Raw genomic sequence first — 25684 nt, forward strand, 5'->3', positions numbered from 1 at the left:
TGTTTTTTTTAAGTTTTGAAAATGTAGGAAACCAAAAAATAAGGGGACCCATAGATATTGCCTGTGACCCACAAAAGGGAGAGAGATCAGTAGTATGTATGTACAGTAGCATGCGGGGACACAGACCACGTGACCCAGAGCACAAACTGAGCCTATTATTATGAGCCTATTATTAGTGGGAGAACTCACCTCCTCGGACCTCACCTCAGCCTGTAGCACTCGCCCTAGCCTCAATGACCTTACAGGCTTATAAAGGCTAAATGATGTAACTTAGATAGCATATTAGGTAGACACAGCATTCTATAGTTTCTACTTACAGTTTCATTGTACAGATATTCTACTGTCAGACGGATGTTGGGTTCTTACAGTAGTTGATACTTATGATCCTTGATGACTATTTATGTGCCTTTGATGTATTATGTGTTGTTCCTATACTGTAAATCGGTCTGGATTAACATAATGTGTCAGATGTGTAGATGGATAGTCGTAGATTGGATAATCGTGCACTGAGATGAATTCCGAGATGATCTGCAAAAATAGAATAGAAGAATTGAGTTTGAGGTTAATCATCATTATCATCATAACCTTTGTTTAAACTCAGAGTAACAATACTCAACAGGAAGGTGTCTGACTGTCTGTCATATAGAACAAAGGCACATACCGGTAAGTCAGAACATACTCAAAACTCTAAAACAGCTGCACCAAAATAATAAAGCAAATAAATAAAGCCACGCGCAGCATACCCCCTGCGTGTGGACGCAGGGTATGCACCTCTAAGGTATGCACGTGGCAATTGTCAGCTGCCTCTGGGAGCCCCTGCTTGTTCCTCCTCTTCTGTGATTGGGTCTGTTCGGGTCATCAAACATATTCTGAATAGTAAGATTACATCAAACGTTTAATTCGCCCCCCCCCCCCCCAGGAAGAAACCCAGCACCATATCAAACCTTGATTATTTTTATTGCAAGCAACTGGTATGTAATCAAGGTCATAGATGTCTTACATGTGCTACCAACTCTGGTTAGCAAGGTTGAAGCTATAAGTCACTTTCATACCATGGTATATTAATAGGATTAAGATGACTAGTGATTTTATTAGGTCTAATAAAATCATGAACAGAAAATGTATGTCAGCTGATAAGGAATAAAATCCTTTTACAGGCATGTCCCTACTTATAGCGGCGATAAAGCTCACTATAAAGGAGGCCGGTGTGTGATGGTTTGAGGGCAGGAGGATTCAGAGTTTCATCTGGGAGGTGAGTGAGACTTGTTTAGATGTTATTCATAGTGAAATAAACTTAAGATGCTAAACTGCCTGACAGTTTGTTCAGTTGTCTTTGACAAATAAACAATGTAACCCTAATTCATATTATGGCATTAGAATAAATTACAGGAAAAAAAGAGACAAAAAAATAAAAATAAAAATGTGAGCAAACCATTTAATTTAACCAGTATTAATGGAAATAATGCATTTATACAGCGATTTTCTACTTCCCCCCTCCACACACACACACACACACACACACACACACACACACACACACACACACACACACACACACACACACACACACACACACACACACACACACACACACACACACACACACACACTTAGGGATTGCACTTGAGATTCCAGCTGTTATACTGCATAGAGGGGGAAAAGGGTGAGTGTTCATATCCTTCTTTATATTAAACCAACCTACAAATTCCTACAATTCTATGTTAAGATAAGTATCATAATCCAAATCCCTATTTAAGAGACTTCTTGACCCTCAGGTTCCATTTGTTCAGACAGAGCTAGTCAAAGCACCATTCTTTGTCTGTGCTCCATTTGATTGGAATGAGCTCCAGAAGTCCTTACAAATCAGATCACTGCCTCCCATAGGTCAATGCACTTTTGAACATTGTAACTGTTTTAATGAATACTCTGCCTATCTGTTATGGTTCTTTTAGTTTTGAGTATTTTCTGTCTTCCGATTTATATATTTAATATTACGGTATTTAAATGTATATTGTTCATTTTATGTTCTGTACTCGGCTACATTGAAAATGCTAAACTCAGAGTTTAAATAAAGGTTACGATGATGATGAGATCTCAAGTCAGCCGAAGACATCAACGCCATCTTTTTTTCTGTCCACAGAAAGCCAGCACCATGAGTACGGATGCGGAGATGCAGCAGTATGGCAAGGCCGCGCCATACCTCCGTAAGTCAGAGAGGGAGAGAATAGAGGCCCAGGCTACACCCTTTGATGCCAAGACCGCAGCCTATGTGACCGATCCCAAGGAGCTGTACCTCAAGTGTAAAATCACAAAGAAGGAGGGCAACATGGTCACCGTCTTGGTGCTCGACACAGAGGTGGTACGTTACATAGGTAGAGGTGTATCTAAGATCACACAGTGGCTCGGAAGAGGTTGTGTGTTTTAAATCAAACAGTGGCACGGTAATCAGGAAGAATTCTGAAGTTGTGTGTTTTCTTGTTTTTCTTGTCTAGGAAAAAACCGTAAAAGAGGCCGAAGTGACCCCTATGAACCCTCCCAAGTATGACAAGATTGAGGACATGGCCATGATGACCCACCTCACTGAAGCCACTGTCCTGTATAACCTCAAAGAGCGTTATTCAGCGTGGATGATCTACGTAAGACTCTGACAACAGCATACAGCATTGTGCTCTGAATTGTCAATAGCAAGGAAAAGAGAAAGAAAGGAGTTGTAAAATCCCAACGAAAAACAAAACAAGACTGGGTGTAATAATGCTTAACCATAGAACACCAAACACGGGTCATTTTCACCCGGACATTATTTTTTTTAATTTTCATAATGTTGCTGATGTCTGAGGTGGGTGGGTATTTCAGTCCCTTATATAAAAGGCAGGTTTGTTTCCCTGCTCACATCCCAGTGTTTTGCAGGCAGGTGTTCGGGTGAATTTCACCAGTGTTTACTTATACAGTACACCCACAATGGGCTTTTCTTTTCTTTCACAGGACCATGATACTCAAATGTCCCAGGAATGGGTGGACCTTTTTTAGGAATATTGTTGAGGGGTGCTAGCCCCTCCTATGCACAGCTTTGTGTGTTTGTGTGCACACAAACATTGTCTCATAATTGGCTGATCACCCTATAGCGACGATTTGATTGGCTGAGCAAAATACATAGGCTATTGAAGATAAAGGGCAGCAAAGTGAGGGCAGAAAAGTGATTGGAATGACATTTGTGATTTGATCTACACGCTCAAAATGGGAAATATTGCGACCCGTAGTGAGCTCGTAGATCCACTATTTTAGATAAAGTTTAAATAAGGTTGAAGTGATAAATGTACATTTTGTGATACTAATAACAAATTTACAAAGTATACTATAAAAGTTTTTAAATAATTGTGGTGGAGTAAAAGTATATTTGTCTCTGCGATGTAGTGGAGTAGAAGTAGTGAAATTTGGAAATACCTCAGTAGCTATACAGTACTTTAGTACTATACTGTATGTTCCACCATTGCCCCACGGCCCCCCAGCCCTAGTGATCCGTTGTCCCAGATATGTGAGGAGGTGCTTGTTGCTATGTTGTATGTTGTTATAACTCTCTCTCTCTCTGTCTCTCTCTCTCTCTCTCGTCTCCTTCAGACCTACTCTGGCCTGTTCTGTGCCACTGTGAACCCCTACAAGTGGCTCCCAGTGTATGACCAGAATGTCGTGAATGCCTACAGGGGCAAGAAGCGCGTGGAGGCTCCACCCCACATCTTCTCTGTCTCTGACAATGCCTATCAGTTCATGCTGATGGGTATGTACTAGTCAGGACAACGTAAAACACATATCCCTGCTGTCGGAAAGAAACCACCTATGGCCCGGACGGTTAGCTCAACCATCTGGGCACCTATAGGCATGCCGTGGGTTCGACTCCCAAGCCCGACGGCCTTTGCCACGTGTCACTCCCCATCTCTCTCCCCCTTTCCTGTCTAGTTACTGTACCCTATCAATAAAGGCAAAAACAAGAAAAAAGAAAGAAACTACATATACCAAAATATACATTTTTCACAAAATGATTTTTAATTAAAAACAAAATTCAGGAAATTAAGAAAACCTTATATTTTTAAACAAAGCAATACTGCCTCATCAAAGTTGGTATTGTGACAATATATAAACTGTATTGTCAATTGCATTGCATGAGAGGGGGAGAGGTTGTGGAGTTATTTGCAGACAGTTTGAGGCTCCAATGGAGAGGTTTTGTCCGAAGTACTTTTTAATACTTTTCTTTGGTTCTAATTTTATTCTATATATATATTCTATATATTCTATAATTTTTTATAACCAACACACTGACATGAAGGGTGTTCAAAGCATTGATTTATGAAGAGAAAAACAAATTAAACACCTCAAAAATGGAGTTTGGTGGTTTCCTCCTGGCAGCGACGAATATAACTATAATGGTTATATAATGGTGTGCTCTTAGTTACACAAACATGACTAAAAGTACATTTGTTTTGTTTACATACATGTTTACAGACAGAGAGAACCAGTCTGTCCTGATCACGTAAGTTTCTCATCTACTAGGTTTAAAAAATATATATATAATCACTAACATTGAACCATGTCATAATCTTAGAACTGTTGAACTGGAGGCTTAACTCGTGGCCTGAAAAGTTCGAGAAGCACTGTATTATGACATTGGTGAATGTTGAACATGAGTGGTATTCATTTCTCTGAATGTTTGCATTTCTAACTAATGGAGAATCCGGTGCATTTCTCTGTATGTTTGCATTTCTAAGTTCTAACCGGTGGATAATTCATTTCTCTGAATGTATGCATTTCTAACCAGTGGAGAATCCGGTGCAGGGAAGACTGTGAACACCAAGCGTGTCATCCAGTACTTTGCAACAGCAGCAGGCACTGGCGCTGGCGGTGCACCTGGTGAAAAGGCGGCACCGGTCTCTGCTGGCAAAATCAAGGTATGTACAGATTTTAAACTGTAACAAATTACACATTTTGAACACAAATAATTTATATGGAATATAGCAATTCAATTTAAAGACAGACTCCATTCATTGTTTTTTTTTTAAAAATTTTTTAGTTTTAGTTCTTGTGCTGTTTTTTGGCTCTCTGTTTTTCTCTGAAGCCTATACTGGCCTTAACACTTTTACTTAAGTAAAAATGTGAGTACTTTTTCCACCACTGCACAAAGGTGACAAAGGTGTGAGCTTGTAAATCGGCTGTTTGGCCGAATGTTCACCTTGTTCACCTTACTTTTACTCAATAAAAAAAAAAAAATTGGCTTGTAACAGAGTATTTCTACACAGCAGTATATTGATACAAAATGTGAGTATACTAATGAGGGTACAGATGGGGCAAAGTTTGAGATCCCATAAAGTTACTTTAGGAACATTTTGGGGGTGGGGAGAATTATGAGTGTGCAGTTTTATTGATCAGAGATTTGTTTGTGAGAACCGCAACTTTAAAGAAATTCTGACAAAATTCTAAATGTGGTCATGTCTAAAACATGCTCTAGGGCTCACTGGAGGATCAGATTATCGCAGCCAATCCCTTGTTGGAGGCCTATGGTAATGCCAAAACTGTGAGGAACGACAACTCGTCTCGCTTTGTAAGTGTAAAATAATGATCCTGCAACCATTTCAGAATGTATACTTAATTTGTTTGTTTGTATACTTAAATTGTGTTTCATGAAACAGGGTAAATTCATCCGAATCTGGTTCAACAATAGCGGTAAACTGTCTAGTGCTGATATCGAGACCTGTAAGTATGAAATGCATAGCCTATGATAATTCAATTATATGTATCTCGATTTTCAGAGGAATCAATTTTTACTTATGTACATTAACAACAACCCTTGGTTTGTAGATCTGCTGGAGAAGTCCAGAGTGACCTTCCAGCTCCCCGCTGAGAGAGGATATCATATCTTCTATCAGATGATGACCGGACACAAACCTGCTATTGTGGGTAGGTTGAAAATGGACTAATGATGCAGTGATTACATCAATTTAATTTATTAATAAAATAATCACACCCTTTCTTTTTAATCCCTTTTCAGAAATGTGTCTGATCACCACCAACCCCTATGACTTCCCCTTGTGCAGCATGGGGCAGATCTCTGTGGCCAGCATCAATGACAAGGAGGAGTTGGATGCCACAGACGTCAGTAACCATTATGTTTATAATAGGTTTGGTTCCTAGTAGTACGTTGTTATATATAGTGTGCAGTCAGTTGTTTATAATAGAGATAGAGAGAGAAGTTCGACTCAGAGTAGAATCGCTGCTCCTTCACCAGATAATCGGTTGAAGATGTGTTAATGTCACTCTTCTGATTGGCAGGATGCTATTGACATCCTGGGCTTCACAGCTGAGGATAAAGCGTACATCTACAGGTTCACGGGGGCAGTGATGCATCATGGGGTGTTGAAATTCAAAACGAAGCAACGCGAGGAGCAGGCAGAGCCTGACGGCACAGAGGGTGAGCTGCATCTTCAGCCGAGGAATGGAAATTATCAATAGTTCATCGTATTGAACTATTAGTATTGTGTTTTAACACATTGTACATGTTTATTACTTATTTTAATTCTAGAGGCTGACAAGATCGCCTACCTGATGGGTCTGAATTCAGGGGAGATGCTGAAGGCATACTGCTACCCCAGAGTGAAGGTTGGAAATGAATACGTCACCAAGGGTCAGACTGTGGCACAGGTGAGGAAGTTACTTTCTTTTCTTGTTACGTGCACCTTATATTCTCCATATACATGAACTAGCTTTACAACTGTAATTTGTTTTATTGTTTAGCACCTTACTATATTCTATATCTCTGCTGTCGGGAAGAAACCTAACTCCAAAATGTAAATTTTTCAGGAAATGAAAAATATAAAATTTTCAGGAAATTAAGAAAACCGTAATGTATATATTTTGAAAACAAAGCAATACTGCCTCATCAAAGTTGTGTTGTGAACTTGTGGCTTTATATATTCTCAATTACTTGCATGAGAGGGGGAGAGGTGTTGGATTTAGCTGTTTTAGCAGACAGTTTGAGGGTCCAATGTTGTGTTTACTTTGTTTTTATTCCTTTTTACAGCTAATACAGGCAGACAGGCGATTCAGTCAAAACAGTTCATTTTTCTTTTCCCCCCCCTAATGTTAAGAGGTTTTGTCCAAAGTGTTTTTTTTAACCCAAAACAAAACAGATGTAAATGGTGTTCAATAGCACTGATTCATGCAAAAAAATTATCCAAAACAGCAAACATTTAGTTTTCTCCTGACAGCATACCTCTACAATGTTCTGAATTCACACACACCTTATATTCTCTATAAATTATATCTTTAGAGCTCTAATATATTTTATAGTTATGAATTCATACGCACCTTATATTCTCTACATGACATACCTTTCCAACTCTAATATATTTTATTCTGTATTCAAATATTTACCATACACTTTGTAATTGTACGAAACTACATTATTGCGCAATGCTTAGCCTACTTATTAGTGCTCATAGTGCGCAGTGCGCACTGCCGCAGTGGCGGCAGTGCTATACCCACACTAAATGGGGGTGGAAACTTCTTTGGAAGAAATGCAATAACAATTCACAGCCCTACTAATAATATTCCTGTTTCCTAATTAGGTAATGAACTCAGTGGGTGCCTTGGCCAAGTCCATCTATGAGAAGATGTTCTTGTGGATGGTCATCAGGATCAACGAGATGCTGGACACCAAGCAGCCGAGAAACTATTACATTGGTGTGCTGGACATCGCTGGTTTTGAAATCTTTGATGTAAGCATGGACTTGTTTTTTTGTTTTTGTTTGTTTATCTAAATTGTTGAATGGTCACAATTACTTTAACCCATTAAAACCGGGAAAGCATCTGTGTCATTTCAGATTTGAACAAAATACCGGCTCTGTCGGGTGGAAACCTCACTATGTCCTATTAAACTGTTATTTTTCAAGAGTAAAATAAAAAAAATAGCAATAAGTTAAGAAAACGTCCGAAATTCCCCCTTAAAAAAGAAAAAGTTAAAGTAAGGTAAGGTAGGTAAGAGGTTTCCTGTCTGACAGAAACGATATAGGCCCTATAGCAAACCGTTTTTGAGAAAACTTGTTAGGATTCAGAAGACTTTTGAATCCGGCCTCAGGTCTTCTAGGGTTAACAGCTAAAGTCATGATATTTCCACCTACAGTACAACACCCTGGAGCAGCTGTGCATCAACTTCACCAATGAGAAACTGCAACAGTTTTTCAACCACACCATGTTTGTTCTGGAACAAGAAGAGTACAAGAAAGAGGGCATTCCCTGGGATACCATTGACTTTGGCATGGACCTGGCCATGTGCATTGAGCTCATTGAAAAGGTAATATACTGTTTGCATTGAGCTCATTGAAAAGGCAATATATTCTGTCTGCATTGAGCTGACTGAGAAGGTTGTCTCCTTCACAACAGCCCATGGGCATCTTCTCCATCCTGGAAGAGGAGTGCATGTTCCCCAAGGCCTCAGACACCACCTTCAAGAACAAGCTGTACGACCAGCATCTTGGAAAGTGCAAAGCCTTTGAGAAGCCCAAGCCTACCAAAGGCAAGGCTGAGGCCCACTTCTCCCTGGTCCACTATGCTGGTACCGTGGACTACAGGTAAACACAACCCCATATATACAACCGGTAAATTATATAAAATATATGACCCTAACCCACTTCTCTCTGTTCCACTACGCCGGTACCGTGGATTACAGCGTCACAGGCTGGCTGGAGAAGAACAAGGATCCTCTCAATGACTCTGTGGTGCAACTGTACCAGAAGTCTGCAATGAAGCTGCTGCCTGTTTTATACCCTCCTCCCGAGCCTGAAGGTACGTTAATAATAATAATAATATACACGTCCGGTCCATCTGTCCATCCGTGTGTCCGTCCGTATGTGTACAGCTAATCTCTCTAAAAGATTGCCTTTCAAGGTTTGCAGGATTGGTCCGTTTTGAACAAAATGCCTCAAATCGTGACTTTTTGCACACACATTCCCACTAGGCCGAGGAGTTCGGACGGAATGAGCAGCCTCATCGTGGCGCTATAACAGGCCGATTTGCATTTTTACCTGCACCGAACTGTGTGAAACTTTGCACGCACACTCCCTAGAGGCCAAGGAAAAACATTTTTCACATCTGCCTTTTATAGCACCATCAGGAAATTCTGCCCTCCCAAAAAAATCTTGTTCTTTGAACACCTTTGAAGCATTACCTGTCACCTTTCAGTGGCCGGAGGCAAAGGAGCCAAGAAGAAGGGAGGCTCCATGATGACAGTGTCTGCTGCTTTCAGGGTAAGCATTTACTTGACTAATTACCTAAAAAAGGTGAGCAACTCCCACATCCATACTACTAGAGGGAGCGTACATTTTCAGAACAAATATGGGTAAATGCATCTTTCACAACACTGCCACTCAAGTGTGGAATGCCCCGTCCCTTCCCTCAAAACAAGCAGATCACTGGTTTCCTTTAAAAAGGGTCTGAAAATTCACCTGTCACTGTCATCAGGTTAAAGGGAGATTTAATGTGTTTGAGAAATCCTATTTGTTTGTTGTCATTGTTGTCGAAAAAACGGAAGTGCTTCAGAATAAAAGCTCCCTGCATCCGGCTGGCAGCCAAGCGATAGTGGATAGAGAGTTGATATCAGCCAAACATAGATTAATATAGAATAGATCAGCTAATAGGGATGTACTGTATGTATGTATGTATGTATTTGGTTAAAATGGGTATGTATGTATGTATTTGGTTAAAATGGGTGGGGTTTAAAAAAAGGCAAAAGCTTGCTCTGGTGCACTGGCCTAAAAGTGGGTCCTTAAAAACTGCTAAAACGTCTGAAATGTATGTATGTAGGTGGGTATGTATGTATGTGTGTAGTATTTTAAAAGGGGGGGCTTTTTAGTAAAAAGCCCAGCCCATAAAACCTTCCTATATTTAAAACAAATCCAAAATAAGGTTACCAGTGAAGGGCAAAATGCCTATTCACTGGGGACTATGCAAGGCAGAGGCGTCCACCCCCCTGAGTCCAAGTTAAGCTAGACCGCATACCTAAACCAATGTCCGAAATGTCTTCTAAAACCCAAGGGTAAAATGGATATAAAAATAGACAGTAATAAAACCACCTAAAACCATAAAGGAGTAAAAGTTCACAGCAAGGCCTGGAAACCATTTATTGATGGGACAGATAAAAGAACAGAAAGAGATAAAAATCAACTTCTTTCATTAAGACCAGTGGGTGTTACAGTTAGTAATTTTTTAATCCATCTGTGCTCCATGAGTTTCCGCTGTCCACTGGTCCATCGGACTCCACATTCCAGACCTGAAATGATGAGGTTAGCGATAGAATGGGATTGAAAGTGTGTGTATAGGGTTGTGTTTATGTCTGCTCGTTTGATGTGATATAAGTGTTGTTTGAGTCGTGTTTCTAGTGTGTGTCCGGTTTCTCCTATGTAGTGTTTATGACATTGTGTGCAGGTGATGATGTAGACTATGTTGGGTGTGGTCAGAGACAGAGGGTCCGTAATGGGGGAGGAAGTGTGACTATGGGGGTTGTTGATGAATTTGCGGGGTTTGAAATGGAGTGTATGTGGCTGTGGGGGCTTGGGAGGTAAAGTGGAAAATTTGGAATGCACAAGGAGGTCTCCCAGGTTCTTGTTCCTTCTAAGTGCTGAAATGACTTGATGTGCTTGTAATGGGGGGTAGGATTGTTGTGTAGTGGTGAAATTTTGTTTAAATTTGTGGTGAAGTGGTTGGAGTGTATGTGAAAATGTGGTTATGAATGGGAGTAATGTTTTAATTGTAGAGGAGCCGATGGCCTGGATGGTGAGAGAAGAAGAGTTGGAGGAGGGAAGACATAGAGGAGAGGGTAATGTGTGGGCCCCGTCCAGGTCCGTCCCTGTCCCTGCGCTAGAGAGGGGCCTCTGATCCGGGTGCATGCTCTGAGGTGGCTGGGGAAGAAAGCTGGGATTGAGGTTAGGGTTAGAATTGGGGATGAGAGGGTTAGGGGTAGGAGGCAGAGTGTTGGTGGAGAGTGACTGGGTGGGGGAGAGAGAGGCCAGGGCATTGCTCCTGATGGTACGTAAAAGTCTTTTACTATAACCTCTCCTTCGGAGGACTGTAAAGAGTGTGTGTGTGGCCTGATTGAAGTGTTCCCTATTGGATGAAATCCTGAAAAACCGAATGATTTGTGATTTGATGATGCCTGCAAAAGTGTGCTTTGGGTGGTAACTGTGTTTGTGGAGTAGTGCGTGTGTGTCTGTGTCCTTAAAATATATTTTTGTCAGTAGTCGTTTATGTGTCTGGTCTATTGTATGAAAAAATACGGTGGTGTCCAGGAAGTTAATCTCTGTTGGATGAATTATGTGTTTGATGGTTATGGAAGCATGGTGTGTGTTCAAGATCTGTAAAAAGTTATCAAACTGTTGTAAGGTGTGTGGCCAGAGCCCTATGATGTCATCTAAAAATCTGAAATACATGGTGGGTTGTAGTGGACACTTTGCCAAGGCCTCTCTCTCCCACTCACTCATGTAAATGTTGGCATAAGCGGGTGCAAATTTCTTGCCCATAGCTGTGCCCTCTATCTGTAAATAGTGTTTGTTATTAAATGTGAAATCATTGCAATTGAGACTAAGTTCTAATAGTTGTAAAATGGCATTGTCTGGTCTAGTGTTGTCCGGGTGTGTCTGGAAGAGGTTTCTAACTGCCTGTAAACCAGTGGCTGTATGTATGTTAGTGTAAAGGCTGTCAATGTCTATGGTGAAAATGTATGTGTGTGGTGGCACAGCTATGGGCTTGATTTTTTCCAGGAAATCATATGTGTCTCTTAAATAACTGGCGTGTATGGTGGAGAGGGGGTTGAGGAAGTGGTCTATATATTGTGCTATGTGGTAGGACTCACTGCTGCAGTCTGATACTATGGGTCTGCCGGGAGGCACCTCGAAGGGAATAGTCCAAGTCTGAGGATCCTTGTGGATCTTGGGTAGTAGATAGAAAATCCTAGGTCTGGGGTTATCGGGTCCATAGAGGAAGTCGCGTTGTTTGGAGGTGATGTAGTTTTGGTGATAAAGTGTTGTAATGATTTGTCTGAGTTTGATCTGAGTCTGTGGTTGTATGCTGGCTGCTATGTGAGTGTAATATCTAGTGTTGGATAGTTGTCTGTTGGCTTCATATGTGTATTGGAAATTATCTAAAATGACTATTTTTGAACCTTTATCAGCTGGTTTAATAACTATTTGTGTGTTGTTCCGCAGTGTTGTGATGCTGTTCCGTTCGTCTGTGGTCAGGTTGTCCGGTCTGTCTGGTGATGGGTGGTACTGATTAAGTGTATGGTTATCTAGCTGTATGAGGTCTCGTATCCTGCCGTCCACCTGGGAGAGTTTAGGCTCCCAGGTGGAGGGCAGGACAAAGGGTGTAGGTCCGTCTGTCTGTGTGTTTTGGAAGTAGTCTATTAATTTAAGTCTCCTATGGTATCTATGTGTGTCCCTTCGAAGTGCCTCCCAATCCGTCCCTGTGGGTCGAGGAATGTAGGCGAGACCCCTCTCCAGCAACTGGGCCTCTGCGGCCGTGAGACGGACCTGGACAGGTTCAACACATTGGAGTGGGGGTCAGGTGCTGGTCGGAGGGACTGAATGGCTGTTGGACGTTGAGAGGAAGAGGGGGGAAGAATGGTGGTGGGCGGTGTGGGGGAGGGGGGAGGGGGGGAGGGGGGAGGAGGAGGAGGAGGAGGAGGAGGAGGAGGGGAGCCTGTTGGGAACAAGGTAGGTACCAGAGGAAGAGGAGAGATAGGGCAGGAATCCAGGCTGCGGCTCCTGTTTAGGGAAAATTTAAATGTGTGCACCAATGGTTAAATATTGTGACTGCTGTGGTGTGTGTCCAGTGTATGTTGTCGGGTTTTGTGTGAAACTGGTCAGGGTCAACTGGTGGGATGTATGGGAAATGTGTTGTGATGTACTGGTTCATGAGTGTGAGGTTCTTTTTCTGTTTTACTGTTAGGAACTGGGAGAAGTTGATGAGGGGAATGTGGATGCTGGCGTTGGGAAAGGTCCGTTGTGCCTCCTTGTGCATTCCACTTAGCTGCCTATAGGAGGTCTGGTCTGTATCATTGTCCTTGCAGTTGATGCCCACTGAGAGAATGACTTCTTCTACCCTGGGGTGAACCTCCGCCTTTTCCAAAATCTTGGTCAGGTGGTTGAAGGTCGCCCCAGGGTAGCTGTCTATTTGGAGCTCAGTGTGGTGTGATGGTGGGATTCTACTTAAATTGGAGTCCCCCAAGATGGCCACCGGCTTTCGGACCATGATGTTCCAGTCCAACACCTTTTTCTTAGGCCTGGCCGTGTGAGAGGTGGGTATACAGGGAAGTGCTGGGGATGGAGGGGGTGGTGACGTGTGTGGCTGTGAGGCGCCAGTAGTGAGAGGCTGCGGGATCGGGTGGTTCTGAGAGGGTTCAGAGGGGCCTGTTTGGTCACGGTTGTTTCCGTATAGAGGCCTACTCATCATTACCCGGGATCTTAGGGTACCGATCCCGCGCTTCACACCGGCGCCTCCTGTGGGGGAAAGGGAAATGGAGTTTAAAACATGGAATGATGCTGTGGTGTGCTGGGGAGTGGTGGGTGTGGTGGGAAGGACTAGTGAGGTGGTTTGGAGTGGACTTGGGGCTGTGGACTCCTCACAGGTGGAGCACCCTCTGGGTTGGAAACGGGGGGAGGTTCCAGTGGTGGTGTGGGTGGACTTGGGTGTCGAGGAGGCAGAAGGAAGGGGATAGGGTGAGATGCCCGCCACCTCCACCTCCCGAACACCGCTAGGGGGTCCGGGTGAAGAGGAGGCAGGCAGTGTTGAGTCCTCCGGGACAGGGGGGAGGGGGGTTGTGGGGGGCAACCGGGAGCTGGTCCTCTGGGGTTTTACTCTCTGTGGCTGGGGGGGCGCCAGAGCAAAGGCCTCCGGACGTCTCCCCAGCGACAGAGAGCAAATGGGTCTGGGTGGTGGGCGGGGGGCACTAGGGAGGACGGGTCGCCGGTCTGTGGGGGTTATGAGGAGGGGTGGGATGGTAGGCCGCCTGGTTATAGGGAAGGTGAGAAGGGGTGGGATGGAAGGCGTGGGGAGTAAGGCTGGTGGGGAAGTGTTCCTGCCCAGAGGAGGGGGGAACACTTGGGCTGGGGTCCTAGGGTGTGGGAGCAGGCCAGGCCGAGCACTAGTAGAGCTATTGGGAGGTCTCGAGTGAGGTGGAGGGGGGGCGGTGTGTGTTGCTGTGTGTGTGTTCGCTCGTGTATGTATGTTGTAGCGGTTGGTATGTGTGACATGTTGCTGTGTATGTTGTCTGTGTTGTGTGTGTTGTGTGTGTTGTGTTGGCTGTCTGTGTTGTGTGTGTTGTGTGGTTGGCTGTGTGTGTCGTGTGGTTGGCTGTGTGTGTTGTGTGTGTTGTGTGGTAGGCTGTGTGTGTTGTGTGTGTTGTGTGGTTGGCTGTGCGTGTTGTGTGTGTTGTGTGGTTGGCTGTGTGTGTTGTGTGTGTTGTGTGGTTGGCTGTGTGTGTTGTGTGCGTGTCTGTATCTGTAGTATGTTGCTAACCCGGGTTAGGGTTGCAGTAGTCAGTCTCTGGGTGTATCTTTTATGTGCCCAACCTATGGCTATGGTATAGGCCATAGGGTTATGTGGGTGTATGTCTGGTGTGAGTGTGTCTATGGTGTCTGTGTAGTGTGTTTGTAATATGTGCATGTTTGTGTTCATCCAGTTATGTGTGTTGTGGGCCACCTGCGTGGTGGTGGTCTCAGTGGGGCAGGCGGGCTTGATGAAGGTGGTGAGTTTGTTCACCTGTCTCATCATCCCAACAGGGAAGGACCCTGTCCGGAGAGCCCTGTCAGCCACCTCTCCATGGTGTACAGCTTGGATTATTTTAAAATAAAGTTTGGCTGTCTGCCTGGTGGCTTCATCGGGAGGGTGACCAAGGGGGGGCTGGCTGTTAGGTACAGGGTGATGGGGGCGTGTAGTAGGGGTATGGGAAGATAGAGGTATAGGGGGATATCGGTTGGTGAAGGGTGGTCTAGCTACTTGGGCATATGTGGGTCTACGGGGAAGTCTGTGTGCAGAGGGATGTTGCATGGTGAGGGTGGTGGCTAGTACTAACAAAAGGGACTGGGGTTAAGTATGGAAGCACTTAAAAACAACAAATACAAATTTAAAATACAATCCCATCTGGGGTGAGCAGCTGTAAAATATGCTGCCCAGGGTTGGGCCCTTACCACCTGGGTTGGACGCGCCTGGAGCCTGGAGCCTGGCTGGAAAGCTGCCTGCAGTAGATGTTGTGGCTGCAGTTGATGTTGTGGCTGCTGGATCTGCGGGCTCAGTGGTGGAGATGGTGAAAAGTGGACTCAACAACGCGTGCAGTTGTGACCAGGGTTGGGCCCCCCATAGAAATTGTATTAAAAACCAAATTTATTGATTAAAAGATGCAACCAAGACTTAAAATCAAAGAAACAATTAAAAGGGGTCTATGCTAAAAGGTCCTGACGTTTCGCTGTTCTTGCAGCTTCTTCAGAGGATAGCATATCTGGGGCAAGGGTGAGAGCCAACACCCCAAGGAGGAAATAAGTAAGGTGGTGTGTTCTGTGGGTGGAGTTAACTGTGGGGGTGTCCTAGGTGGTAAGGTGGTGGTGCCATGATATGGTTGGTCTGGGAGTGAGGATGGGGGGGTGCATTATGGAGGGAGGGGTTTTCCTGTTTGGGATTTGTTAAAGGGATGGGGGGGGGGGGGAAATAAGGAATAAAGGGGCTATAGTATAGCTAGCCTGTACTGTATCCCATGATATAAAAGAATAAAAGAATAAAAGAATAAGGGAATAAGGGAATAAAATAATAAAATAATGAAATAATAAAATAATAAAATAATAAAATAATAAAGTAAAGAAATATACTAAAATTAATAAAATAAATAAGAACATACTAAAATAATAATATAGTAAAAAAGGCACTTAATACATAATGAGATAAAGGGAAGGAATGGAGAAAGGCAGAGGGGTTAGTCTTAAAATAATGACTGACCATGGAACAGGGGTATGGTTAAAACATGGAGAGAAGGTTATTTGAGGGCACCCCATCGCAGGAGCCCCCTGTAGGACAACGAGACAGGCAAACTCTAGGGTTATGACAGAGGGGTTACTCGAGACACTCCCATATATGCTCTGTGTGTACAGTGAGGACGGCTGATCCTCAGCCTTATGTGTCCAATTGGGGGACTCCAGGATTCCCTCAGTGGGCCCATGGTCCACTATAGGACCAGTGGACAGCGGAAACACATCCCTAAAATGTGTGCTATCATACAATAAAACAGTTTTGTTAAAACAGTTAAACAGAGACCCCCAGTGGCACTGGCCTTATGTATTTGGTTAAAATGGGTGGGGTTTAAAAAAAGGCAAAAGCTTGCTCTGGTGCACTGGCCTAAAAGTGGGTCCTTAAAAACTGCTAAAACGTCTGAAATGTATGTATGTAGGTGGGTATGTATGTATGTGTGTAGTATTTTAAAAGGGGGGGCTTTTTAGTAAAAAGCCCAGCCCATAAAACCTTCCTATATTTAAAACAAATCCAAAATAAGGTTACCAGTGAAGGGCAAAATGCCTATTCACTGGGGACTATGCAAGGCAGAGGCGTCCACCCCCCTGAGTCCAAGTTAAGCTAGACCGCATACCTAAACCAATGTCCGAAATGTCTTCTAAAACCCAAGGGTAAAATGGATATAAAAATAGACAGTAATAAAACCACCTAAAACCATAAAGGAGTAAAAGTTCACAGCAAGGCCTGGAAACCATTTATTGATGGGACAGATAAAAGAACAGAAAGAGATAAAAATCAACTTCTTTCATTAAGACCAGTGGGTGTTACAGTTAGTAATTTTTTAATCCATCTGTGCTCCATGAGTTTCCGCTGTCCACTGGTCCATCGGACTCCACATTCCAGACCTGAAATGATGAGGTTAGCGATAGAATGGGATTGAAAGTGTGTGTATAGGGTTGTGTTTATGTCTGCTCGTTTGATGTGATATAAGTGTTGTTTGAGTCGTGTTTCTAGTGTGTGTCCGGTTTCTCCTATGTAGTGTTTATGACATTGTGTGCAGGTGATGATGTAGACTATGTTGGGTGTGGTCAGAGACAGAGGGTCCGTAATGGGGGAGGAAGTGTGACTATGGGGGTTGTTGATGAATTTGCGGGGTTTGAAATGGAGTGTATGTGGCTGTGGGGGCTTGGGAGGTAAAGTGGAAAATTTGGAATGCACAAGGAGGTCTCCCAGGTTCTTGTTCCTTCTAAGTGCTGAAATGACTTGATGTGCTTGTAATGGGGGGTAGGATTGTTGTGTAGTGGTGAAATTTTGTTTAAATTTGTGGTGAAGTGGTTGGAGTGTATGTGAAAATGTGGTTATGAATGGGAGTAATGTTTTAATTGTAGAGGAGCCGATGGCCTGGATGGTGAGAGAAGAAGAGTTGGAGGAGGGAAGACATAGAGGAGAGGGTAATGTGTGGGCCCCGTCCAGGTCCGTCCCTGTCCCTGCGCTAGAGAGGGGCCTCTGATCCGGGTGCATGCTCTGAGGTGGCTGGGGAAGAAAGCTGGGATTGAGGTTAGGGTTAGAATTGGGGATGAGAGGGTTAGGGGTAGGAGGCAGAGTGTTGGTGGAGAGTGACTGGGTGGGGGAGAGAGAGGCCAGGGCATTGCTCCTGATGGTACGTAAAAGTCTTTTACTATAACCTCTCCTTCGGAGGACTGTAAAGAGTGTGTGTGTGGCCTGATTGAAGTGTTCCCTATTGGATGAAATCCTGAAAAACCGAATGATTTGTGATTTGATGATGCCTGCAAAAGTGTGCTTTGGGTGGTAACTGTGTTTGTGGAGTAGTGCGTGTGTGTCTGTGTCCTTAAAATATATTTTTGTCAGTAGTCGTTTATGTGTCTGGTCTATTGTATGAAAAAATACGGTGGTGTCCAGGAAGTTAATCTCTGTTGGATGAATTATGTGTTTGATGGTTATGGAAGCATGGTGTGTGTTCAAGATCTGTAAAAAGTTATCAAACTGTTGTAAGGTGTGTGGCCAGAGCCCTATGATGTCATCTAAAAATCTGAAATACATGGTGGGTTGTAGTGGACACTTTGCCAAGGCCTCTCTCTCCCACTCACTCATGTAAATGTTGGCATAAGCGGGTGCAAATTTCTTGCCCATAGCTGTGCCCTCTATCTGTAAATAGTGTTTGTTATTAAATGTGAAATCATTGCAATTGAGACTAAGTTCTAATAGTTGTAAAATGGCATTGTCTGGTCTAGTGTTGTCCGGGTGTGTCTGGAAGAGGTTTCTAACTGCCTGTAAACCAGTGGCTGTATGTATGTTAGTGTAAAGGCTGTCAATGTCTATGGTGAAAATGTATGTGTGTGGTGGCACAGCTATGGGCTTGATTTTTTCCAGGAAATCATATGTGTCTCTTAAATAACTGGCGTGTATGGTGGAGAGGGGGTTGAGGAAGTGGTCTATATATTGTGCTATGTGGTAGGACTCACTGCTGCAGTCTGATACTATGGGTCTGCCGGGAGGCACCTCGAAGGGAATAGTCCAAGTCTGAGGATCCTTGTGGATCTTGGGTAGTAGATAGAAAATCCTAGGTCTGGGGTTATCGGGTCCATAGAGGAAGTCGCATTGTTTGGAGGTGATGTAGTTTTGGTGATAAAGTGTTGTAATGATTTGTCTGAGTTTGATCTGAGTCTGTGGTTGTATGCTGGCTGCTATGTGAGTGTAATATCTAGTGTTGGATAGTTGTCTGTTGGCTTCATATGTGTATTGGAAATTATCTAAAATGACTATTTTTGAACCTTTATCAGCTGGTTTAATAACTATTTGTGTGTTGTTCCGCAGTGTTGTGATGCTGTTCCGTTCGTCTGTGGTCAGGTTGTCCGGTCTGTCTGGTGATGGGTGGTACTGATTAAGTGTATGGTTATCTAGCTGTATGAGGTCTCGTATCCTGCCGTCCACCTGGGAGAGTTTAGGCTCCCAGGTGGAGGGCAGGACAAAGGGTGTAGGTCCGTCTGTCTGTGTGTTTTGGAAGTAGTCTATTAATTTAAGTCTCCTATGGTATCTATGTGTGTCCCTTCGAAGTGCCTCCCAATCCGTCCCTGTGGGTCGAGGAATGTAGGCGAGACCCCTCTCCAGCAACTGGGCCTCTGCGGCCGTGAGACGGACGGACCTGGACAGGTTCAACACATTGGAGTGGGGGTCAGGTGCTGGTCGGAGGGACTGAATGGCTGTTGGACGTTGAGAGGAAGAGGGGGGAAGAATGGTGGTGGGCGGTGTGGGGGAGGGGGGAGGGGGGGAGGGGGGAGGAGAGGGAGGAGGAGGAGGAGGAGGAGGAGGAGGAGGAGGAGGAGGAGGAGGGGAGCCTGTTGGGAACAAGGTAGGTACCAGAGGAAGAGGAGAGATAGGGCAGGAATCCAGGCTGCGGCTCCTGTTTAGGGAAAATTTAAATGTGTGCACCAATGGTTAAATATTGTGACTGCTGTGGTGTGTGTCCAGTGTATGTTGTCGGGTTTTGTGTGAAACTGGTCAGGGTCAACTGGTGGGATGTATGGGAAATGTGTTGTGATGTACTGGTTCATGAGTGTGAGGTTCTTTTTCTGTTTTACTGTTAGGAACTGGGAGAAGTTGATGAGGGGAATGTGGATGCTGGCGTTGGGAAAGGTCCGTTGTGCCTCCTTGTGCATTCCACTTAGCTGCCTATAGGAGGTCTGGTCTGTATCATTGTCCTTGCAGTTGATGCCCACTGAGAGAATGACTTCTTCTACCCTGGGGTGAACCTCCGCCTTTTCCAAAATCTTGGTCAGGTGGTTGAAGGTCGCCCCAGGGTAGCTGTCTATTTGGAGCTCAGTGTGGTGTGATGGTGGGATTCTACTTAAATTGGAGTCCCCCAAGATGGCCACCGGCTTTCGGACCATGATGTTCCAGTCCAACACCTTTTTCTTAGGCCTGGCCGTGTGAGAGGTGGGTATACAGGGAAGTGCTGGGGATGGAGGGGGTGGTGACGTGTGTGGCTGTGAGGCGCCAGTAGTGAGAGGCTGCGGGATCGGGTGGTTCTGAGAGGGTTCAGAGGGGCCTGTTTGGTCACGGTTGTTTCCGTATAGAGGCCTACTCATCATTACCCGGGATCTTAGGGTACCGATCCCGCGCTTCACACCGGCGCCTCCTGTGGGGGAAAGGGAAATGGAGTTTAAAACATGGAATGATGCTGTGGTGTGCTGGGGAGTGGTGGGTGTGGTGGGAAGGACTAGTGAGGTGGTTTGGAGTGGACTTGGGGCTGTGGACTCCTCACAGGTGGAGCACCCTCTGGGTTGGAAACGGGGGGAGGTTCCAGTGGTGGTGTGGGTGGACTTGGGTGTCGAGGAGGCAGAAGGAAGGGGATAGGGTGAGATGCCCGCCACCTCCACCTCCCGAACACCGCTAGGGGGTCCGGGTGAAGAGGAGGCAGGCAGTGTTGAGTCCTCCGGGACAGGGGGGAGGGGGGTTGTGGGGGGCAACCGGGAGCTGGTCCTCTGGGGTTTTACTCTCTGTGGCTGGGGGGGCGCCAGAGCAAAGGCCTCCGGACGTCTCCCCAGCGACAGAGAGCAAATGGGTCTGGGTGGTGGGCGGGGGGCACTAGGGAGGACGGGTCGCCGGTCTGTGGGGGTTATGAGGAGGGGTGGGATGGTAGGCCGCCTGGTTATAGGGAAGGTGAGAAGGGGTGGGATGGAAGGCGTGGGGAGTAAGGCTGGTGGGGAAGTGTTCCTGCCCAGAGGAGGGGGGAACACTTGGGCTGGGGTCCTAGGGTGTGGGAGCAGGCCAGGCCGAGCACTAGTAGAGCTATTGGGAGGTCTCGAGTGAGGTGGAGGGGGGGCGGTGTGTGTTGCTGTGTGTGTGTTCGCTCGTGTATGTATGTTGTAGCGGTTGGTATGTGTGACATGTTGCTGTGTATGTTGTCTGTGTTGTGTGTGTTGTGTGTGTTGTGTTGGCTGTCTGTGTTGTGTGTGTTGTGTGGTTGGCTGTGTGTGTCGTGTGGTTGGCTGTGTGTGTTGTGTGTGTTGTGTGGTAGGCTGTGTGTGTTGTGTGTGTTGTGTGGTTGGCTGTGCGTGTTGTGTGTGTTGTGTGGTTGGCTGTGTGTGTTGTGTGTGTTGTGTGGTTGGCTGTGTGTGTTGTGTGCGTGTCTGTATCTGTAGTATGTTGCTAACCCGGGTTAGGGTTGCAGTAGTCAGTCTCTGGGTGTATCTTTTATGTGCCCAACCTATGGCTATGGTATAGGCCATAGGGTTATGTGGGTGTATGTCTGGTGTGAGTGTGTCTATGGTGTCTGTGTAGTGTGTTTGTAATATGTGCATGTTTGTGTTCATCCAGTTATGTGTGTTGTGGGCCACCTGCGTGGTGGTGGTCTCAGTGGGGCAGGCGGGCTTGATGAAGGTGGTGAGTTTGTTCACCTGTCTCATCATCCCAACAGGGAAGGACCCTGTCCGGAGAGCCCTGTCAGCCACCTCTCCATGGTGTACAGCTTGGATTATTTTAAAATAAAGTTTGGCTGTCTGCCTGGTGGCTTCATCGGGAGGGTGACCAAGGGGGGGCTGGCTGTTAGGTACAGGGTGATGGGGGCGTGTAGTAGGGGTATGGGAAGATAGAGGTATAGGGGGATATCGGTTGGTGAAGGGTGGTCTAGCTACTTGGGCATATGTGGGTCTACGGGGAAGTCTGTGTGCAGAGGGATGTTGCATGGTGAGGGTGGTGGCTAGTACTAACAAAAGGGACTGGGGTTAAGTATGGAAGCACTTAAAAACAACAAATACAAATTTAAAATACAATCCCATCTGGGGTGAGCAGCTGTAAAATATGCTGCCCAGGGTTGGGCCCTTACCACCTGGGTTGGACGCGCCTGGAGCCTGGAGCCTGGCTGGAAAGCTGCCTGCAGTAGATGTTGTGGCTGCAGTTGATGTTGTGGCTGCTGGATCTGCGGGCTCAGTGGTGGAGATGGTGAAAAGTGGACTCAACAACGCGTGCAGTTGTGACCAGGGTTGGGCCCCCCATAGAAATTGTATTAAAAACCAAATTTATTGATTAAAAGATGCAACCAAGACTTAAAATCAAAGAAACAATTAAAAGGGGTCTATGCTAAAAGGTCCTGACGTTTCGCTGTTCTTGCAGCTTCTTCAGAGGATAGCATATCTGGGGCAAGGGTGAGAGCCAACACCCCAAGGAGGAAATAAGTAAGGTGGTGTGTTCTGTGGGTGGAGTTAACTGTGGGGGTGTCCTAGGTGGTAAGGTGGTGGTGCCATGATATGGTTGGTCTGGGAGTGAGGATGGGGGGGTGCATTATGGAGGGAGGGGTTTTCCTGTTTGGGATTTGTTAAAGGGATGGGGGGGGGGGGGAAATAAGGAATAAAGGGGCTATAGTATAGCTAGCCTGTACTGTATCCCATGATATAAAAGAATAAAAGAATAAAAGAATAAGGGAATAAGGGAATAAAATAATAAAATAATGAAATAATAAAATAATAAAATAATAAAGTAAAGAAATATACTAAAATTAATAAAATAAATAAGAACATACTAAAATAATAATATAGTAAAAAAGGCACTTAATACATAATGAGATAAAGGGAAGGAATGGAGAAAGGCAGAGGGGTTAGTCTTAAAATAATGACTGACCATGGAACAGGGGTATGGTTAAAACATGGAGAGAAGGTTATTTGAGGGCACCCCATCGCAGGAGCCCCCTGTAGGACAACGAGACAGGCAAACTCTAGGGTTATGACAGAGGGGTTACTCGAGACACTCCCATATATGCTCTGTGTGTACAGTGAGGACGGCTGATCCTCAGCCTTATGTGTCCAATTGGGGGACTCCAGGATTCCCTCAGTGGGCCCATGGTCCACTATAGGACCAGTGGACAGCGGAAACACATCCCTAAAATGTGTGCTATCATACAATAAAACAGTTTTGTTAAAACAGTTAAAAAGAGACCCCCAGTGGCACTGGCCTTATGTATTTGGTTAAAATGGGTGGGGTTTAAAAAAAGGCAAAAGCTTGCTCTGGTGCACTGGCCTAAAAGTGGGTCCTTAAAAACTGCTAAAACGTCTGAAATGTATGTATGTAGGTGGGTATGTATGTATGTGTGTAGTATTTTAAAAGGGGGGGCTTTTTAGTAAAAAGCCCAGCCCATAAAACCTTCCTATATTTAAAACAAATCCAAAATAAGGTTACCAGTGAAGGGCAAAATGCCTATTCACTGGGGACTATGCAAGGCAGAGGCGTCCACCCCCCTGAGTCCAAGTTAAGCTAGACCGCATACCGTATGTATGTATGTATGTATGTATGTATGTATGTATGTATGTATGTATGAAATCTGCTAAGTAACTAAAGTTTTCAAATAATTGTAGTGAAGGAAAAACTACAATATTGTATAACGTTTAAATTATAATGAACCTACTTGGCTCTATATTATATTAATAATATATTATATTGTCTCTCAATAGGAGAACCTGGGAAAGCTGATGACCAACCTGAGGAGCACTCATCCTCACTTTGTGCGTTGCCTTATTCCTAATGAGTCCAAGACTCCAGGTAAACACGCACTCACGCACGCATGCATGCACGCATGGACGCCCGCACGCACACACAGACATGCACACACAAAGACATGCACACTCACACACATGTGATTCCCAACAAGTCCAAGACTCTTTGTCCTAATAATAATCGTTTCCAGGGCTGATGGAGAACTTCCTGGTCATCCACCAGCTGAGGTGTAACGGTGTGCTGGAGGGCATCAGGATCTGCAGGAAGGGCTTCCCCAGCAGAATCCCATACGCCGACTTCAAGCAGAGGTATGTACATATGAAGGGCTTCCCCAGCAGAATCCCATACGCCGACTTCAAGCAGAGGTATGTACATATGAAGGGCTTCCCCAGCAGAATCCCATACGCCGACTTCAAGCAGAGGTATGTACATATGAAGGGCTTCCCCAGCAAAATCCCGTACACCGACTTCAAGCAGAGGTATGTACATATGAAGGGCTTCCCCAGCAGAATCCCATACACCGACTTTAAGCAGAGGTACCGTATGTACACATGAAGGGCTTCCCCAGCAGAATCCCATACACCGACTTCAAGCAGAGGTATGTACATATGAAGGGCTTCCCCAGCAGAATCCCATACACCGACTTCAAGCAGAGGTATGTACATATGAAGGGCTTCCCCAGCAGAATCCCATACACCGACTTCAAGCAGAGGTATGTACATATGAAGGGCTTCCCCAGCAGAATCCCATACACCGACTTCAAGCAGAGGTATGTACACATGAAGGGCTTCCCCAGCAGAATCCCATACACCGACTTCAAGCAGAGGTATGTACATATGAAGGGCTTCCCCAGCAGAATCCCATACACCGACTTCAAGCAGAGGTATGTACATATGAAGGGCTTCCCCAGCAGAATCCCATACACCGACTTCAAGCAGAGGTATGTACATATGAAGGGCTTCCCCAGCAGAATCCCATACACCGACTTCAACCAGAGGTATGTACACATGAAGGGCTTCCCCAGCAGAATCCCATACGCCGAAGGAGAATCCCAAAACCCCACGTTTTAGTTTCGCAACTGTTAATGGGAGGAATGCAAAATGCAGTGGTGGAAAGTAACTAAGTATACATTTACTCAAGTACTGTACTAAAGTAATTTTTTTAGGTATTATTCATACTTTACTGGAGTATTTCCAAGTTTCACTACTTTTACTTGTACTCTACATCTCACATATACTTGTACACTACATCTCAGAGGCAAATTATTTGAAAACTAGTTACTAGTTAATTTGTAGATTTAGATTATTATTACAAGACATACAATATCCACTTAAGTTCAGCCATATAGATTTTGTCTGTATTTGTATTTGAAAATCTACTCACAATGTGACACAATGTGAGCTTGTATCTAGATCTGCTATTTTCAAAATATTTTAATACGTTTTATACATTTGAAAACAGGGCATTCTGCATAATGAGTACTTTTACGTTTTGATAGTACAACGATGCCAATACTTTTGTGCTTTTGATCAAGTACATTTTGAATTGTAGACTTTTACTTTACTATAGCAGTATTGATACTTTTACATTATTAAGTTAAAAAACTGGCTTATTTTGTCCACCACTGACAAAATTAACCACAAACCTTTTTGCAAAACAGGTACAAAGTACTGAATGTGAATGCATGTGGGCCCGAGGGCCAGTTCGTAGACAACAAGAAGGCTTCTGAGAAGCTGCTTGGGTCCGTCGACATACCTCATGACGAGTACAAGTTTGGACACACCAAGGTAAATAAACACACAGTAGCCAGAATACATGTGTGTGAATGAGAGGAAACCAAGTGAATCAGTGAGGTTACAGGGAGTAGACGTAAAGAAGTTGGACTTTAAAGGGGAATACCACTCATTTTCAACATTGAATATGTAATTAATATGTGATCGTCAGTGACATCGCGAATATACTATTTGGCCTACAGAGTACACCTTTGTGATGTCACTGATCACATGACCCCAAGTTCTAGACCTCCAGTTCTAGGCCAAATAGAAGGAAGAATGTTTATTATTTCCACACAACTCTAAGGTATATTAAATGACATAGTTCAATGTTGAAAATGAGTGGTATTCCCCTTTTAGTACTTAATTCCTATACA

General features: G+C 44.6%; 1 protein-coding gene across 1 annotated transcript in view; it reads left to right on the forward strand.

Annotated features, from left to right (window-relative positions):
- The first annotated feature begins 1218 nt into the window (after positions 1-1218).
- The window catches only part of LOC308334554 (myosin heavy chain, fast skeletal muscle-like), a 37275-nt gene continuing 12809 nt past the window's right edge, over positions 1219-25684 (forward strand). The window contains exons 1-21 of the mRNA XM_080791352.1: positions 1219-1252; positions 1615-1663; positions 2141-2359; positions 2493-2636; positions 3616-3772; positions 4495-4522; positions 4808-4937; positions 5495-5587; positions 5676-5739; positions 5845-5943; positions 6035-6138; positions 6316-6454; positions 6566-6684; positions 7611-7760; positions 8165-8335; positions 8425-8612; positions 8711-8826; positions 9223-9287; positions 23493-23580; positions 23726-23843; positions 25196-25322. Of these exons, the coding sequence (XP_080647478.1) occupies positions 2153-2359; positions 2493-2636; positions 3616-3772; positions 4495-4522; positions 4808-4937; positions 5495-5587; positions 5676-5739; positions 5845-5943; positions 6035-6138; positions 6316-6454; positions 6566-6684; positions 7611-7760; positions 8165-8335; positions 8425-8612; positions 8711-8826; positions 9223-9287; positions 23493-23580; positions 23726-23843; positions 25196-25322 (2307 nt within the window). The 5' untranslated portion in view covers positions 1219-1252; positions 1615-1663; positions 2141-2152. The remainder of the gene's footprint in view (positions 1253-1614; positions 1664-2140; positions 2360-2492; positions 2637-3615; positions 3773-4494; positions 4523-4807; positions 4938-5494; positions 5588-5675; positions 5740-5844; positions 5944-6034; positions 6139-6315; positions 6455-6565; positions 6685-7610; positions 7761-8164; positions 8336-8424; positions 8613-8710; positions 8827-9222; positions 9288-23492; positions 23581-23725; positions 23844-25195; positions 25323-25684) is intronic.

This window comes from Protomyctophum bolini (genome assembly GCF_963924005.1).
Source record: "Protomyctophum bolini genome assembly, chromosome: 2".
NCBI classification, from domain to species: Eukaryota; Metazoa; Chordata; class Actinopteri; order Myctophiformes; family Myctophidae; genus Protomyctophum; species Protomyctophum bolini.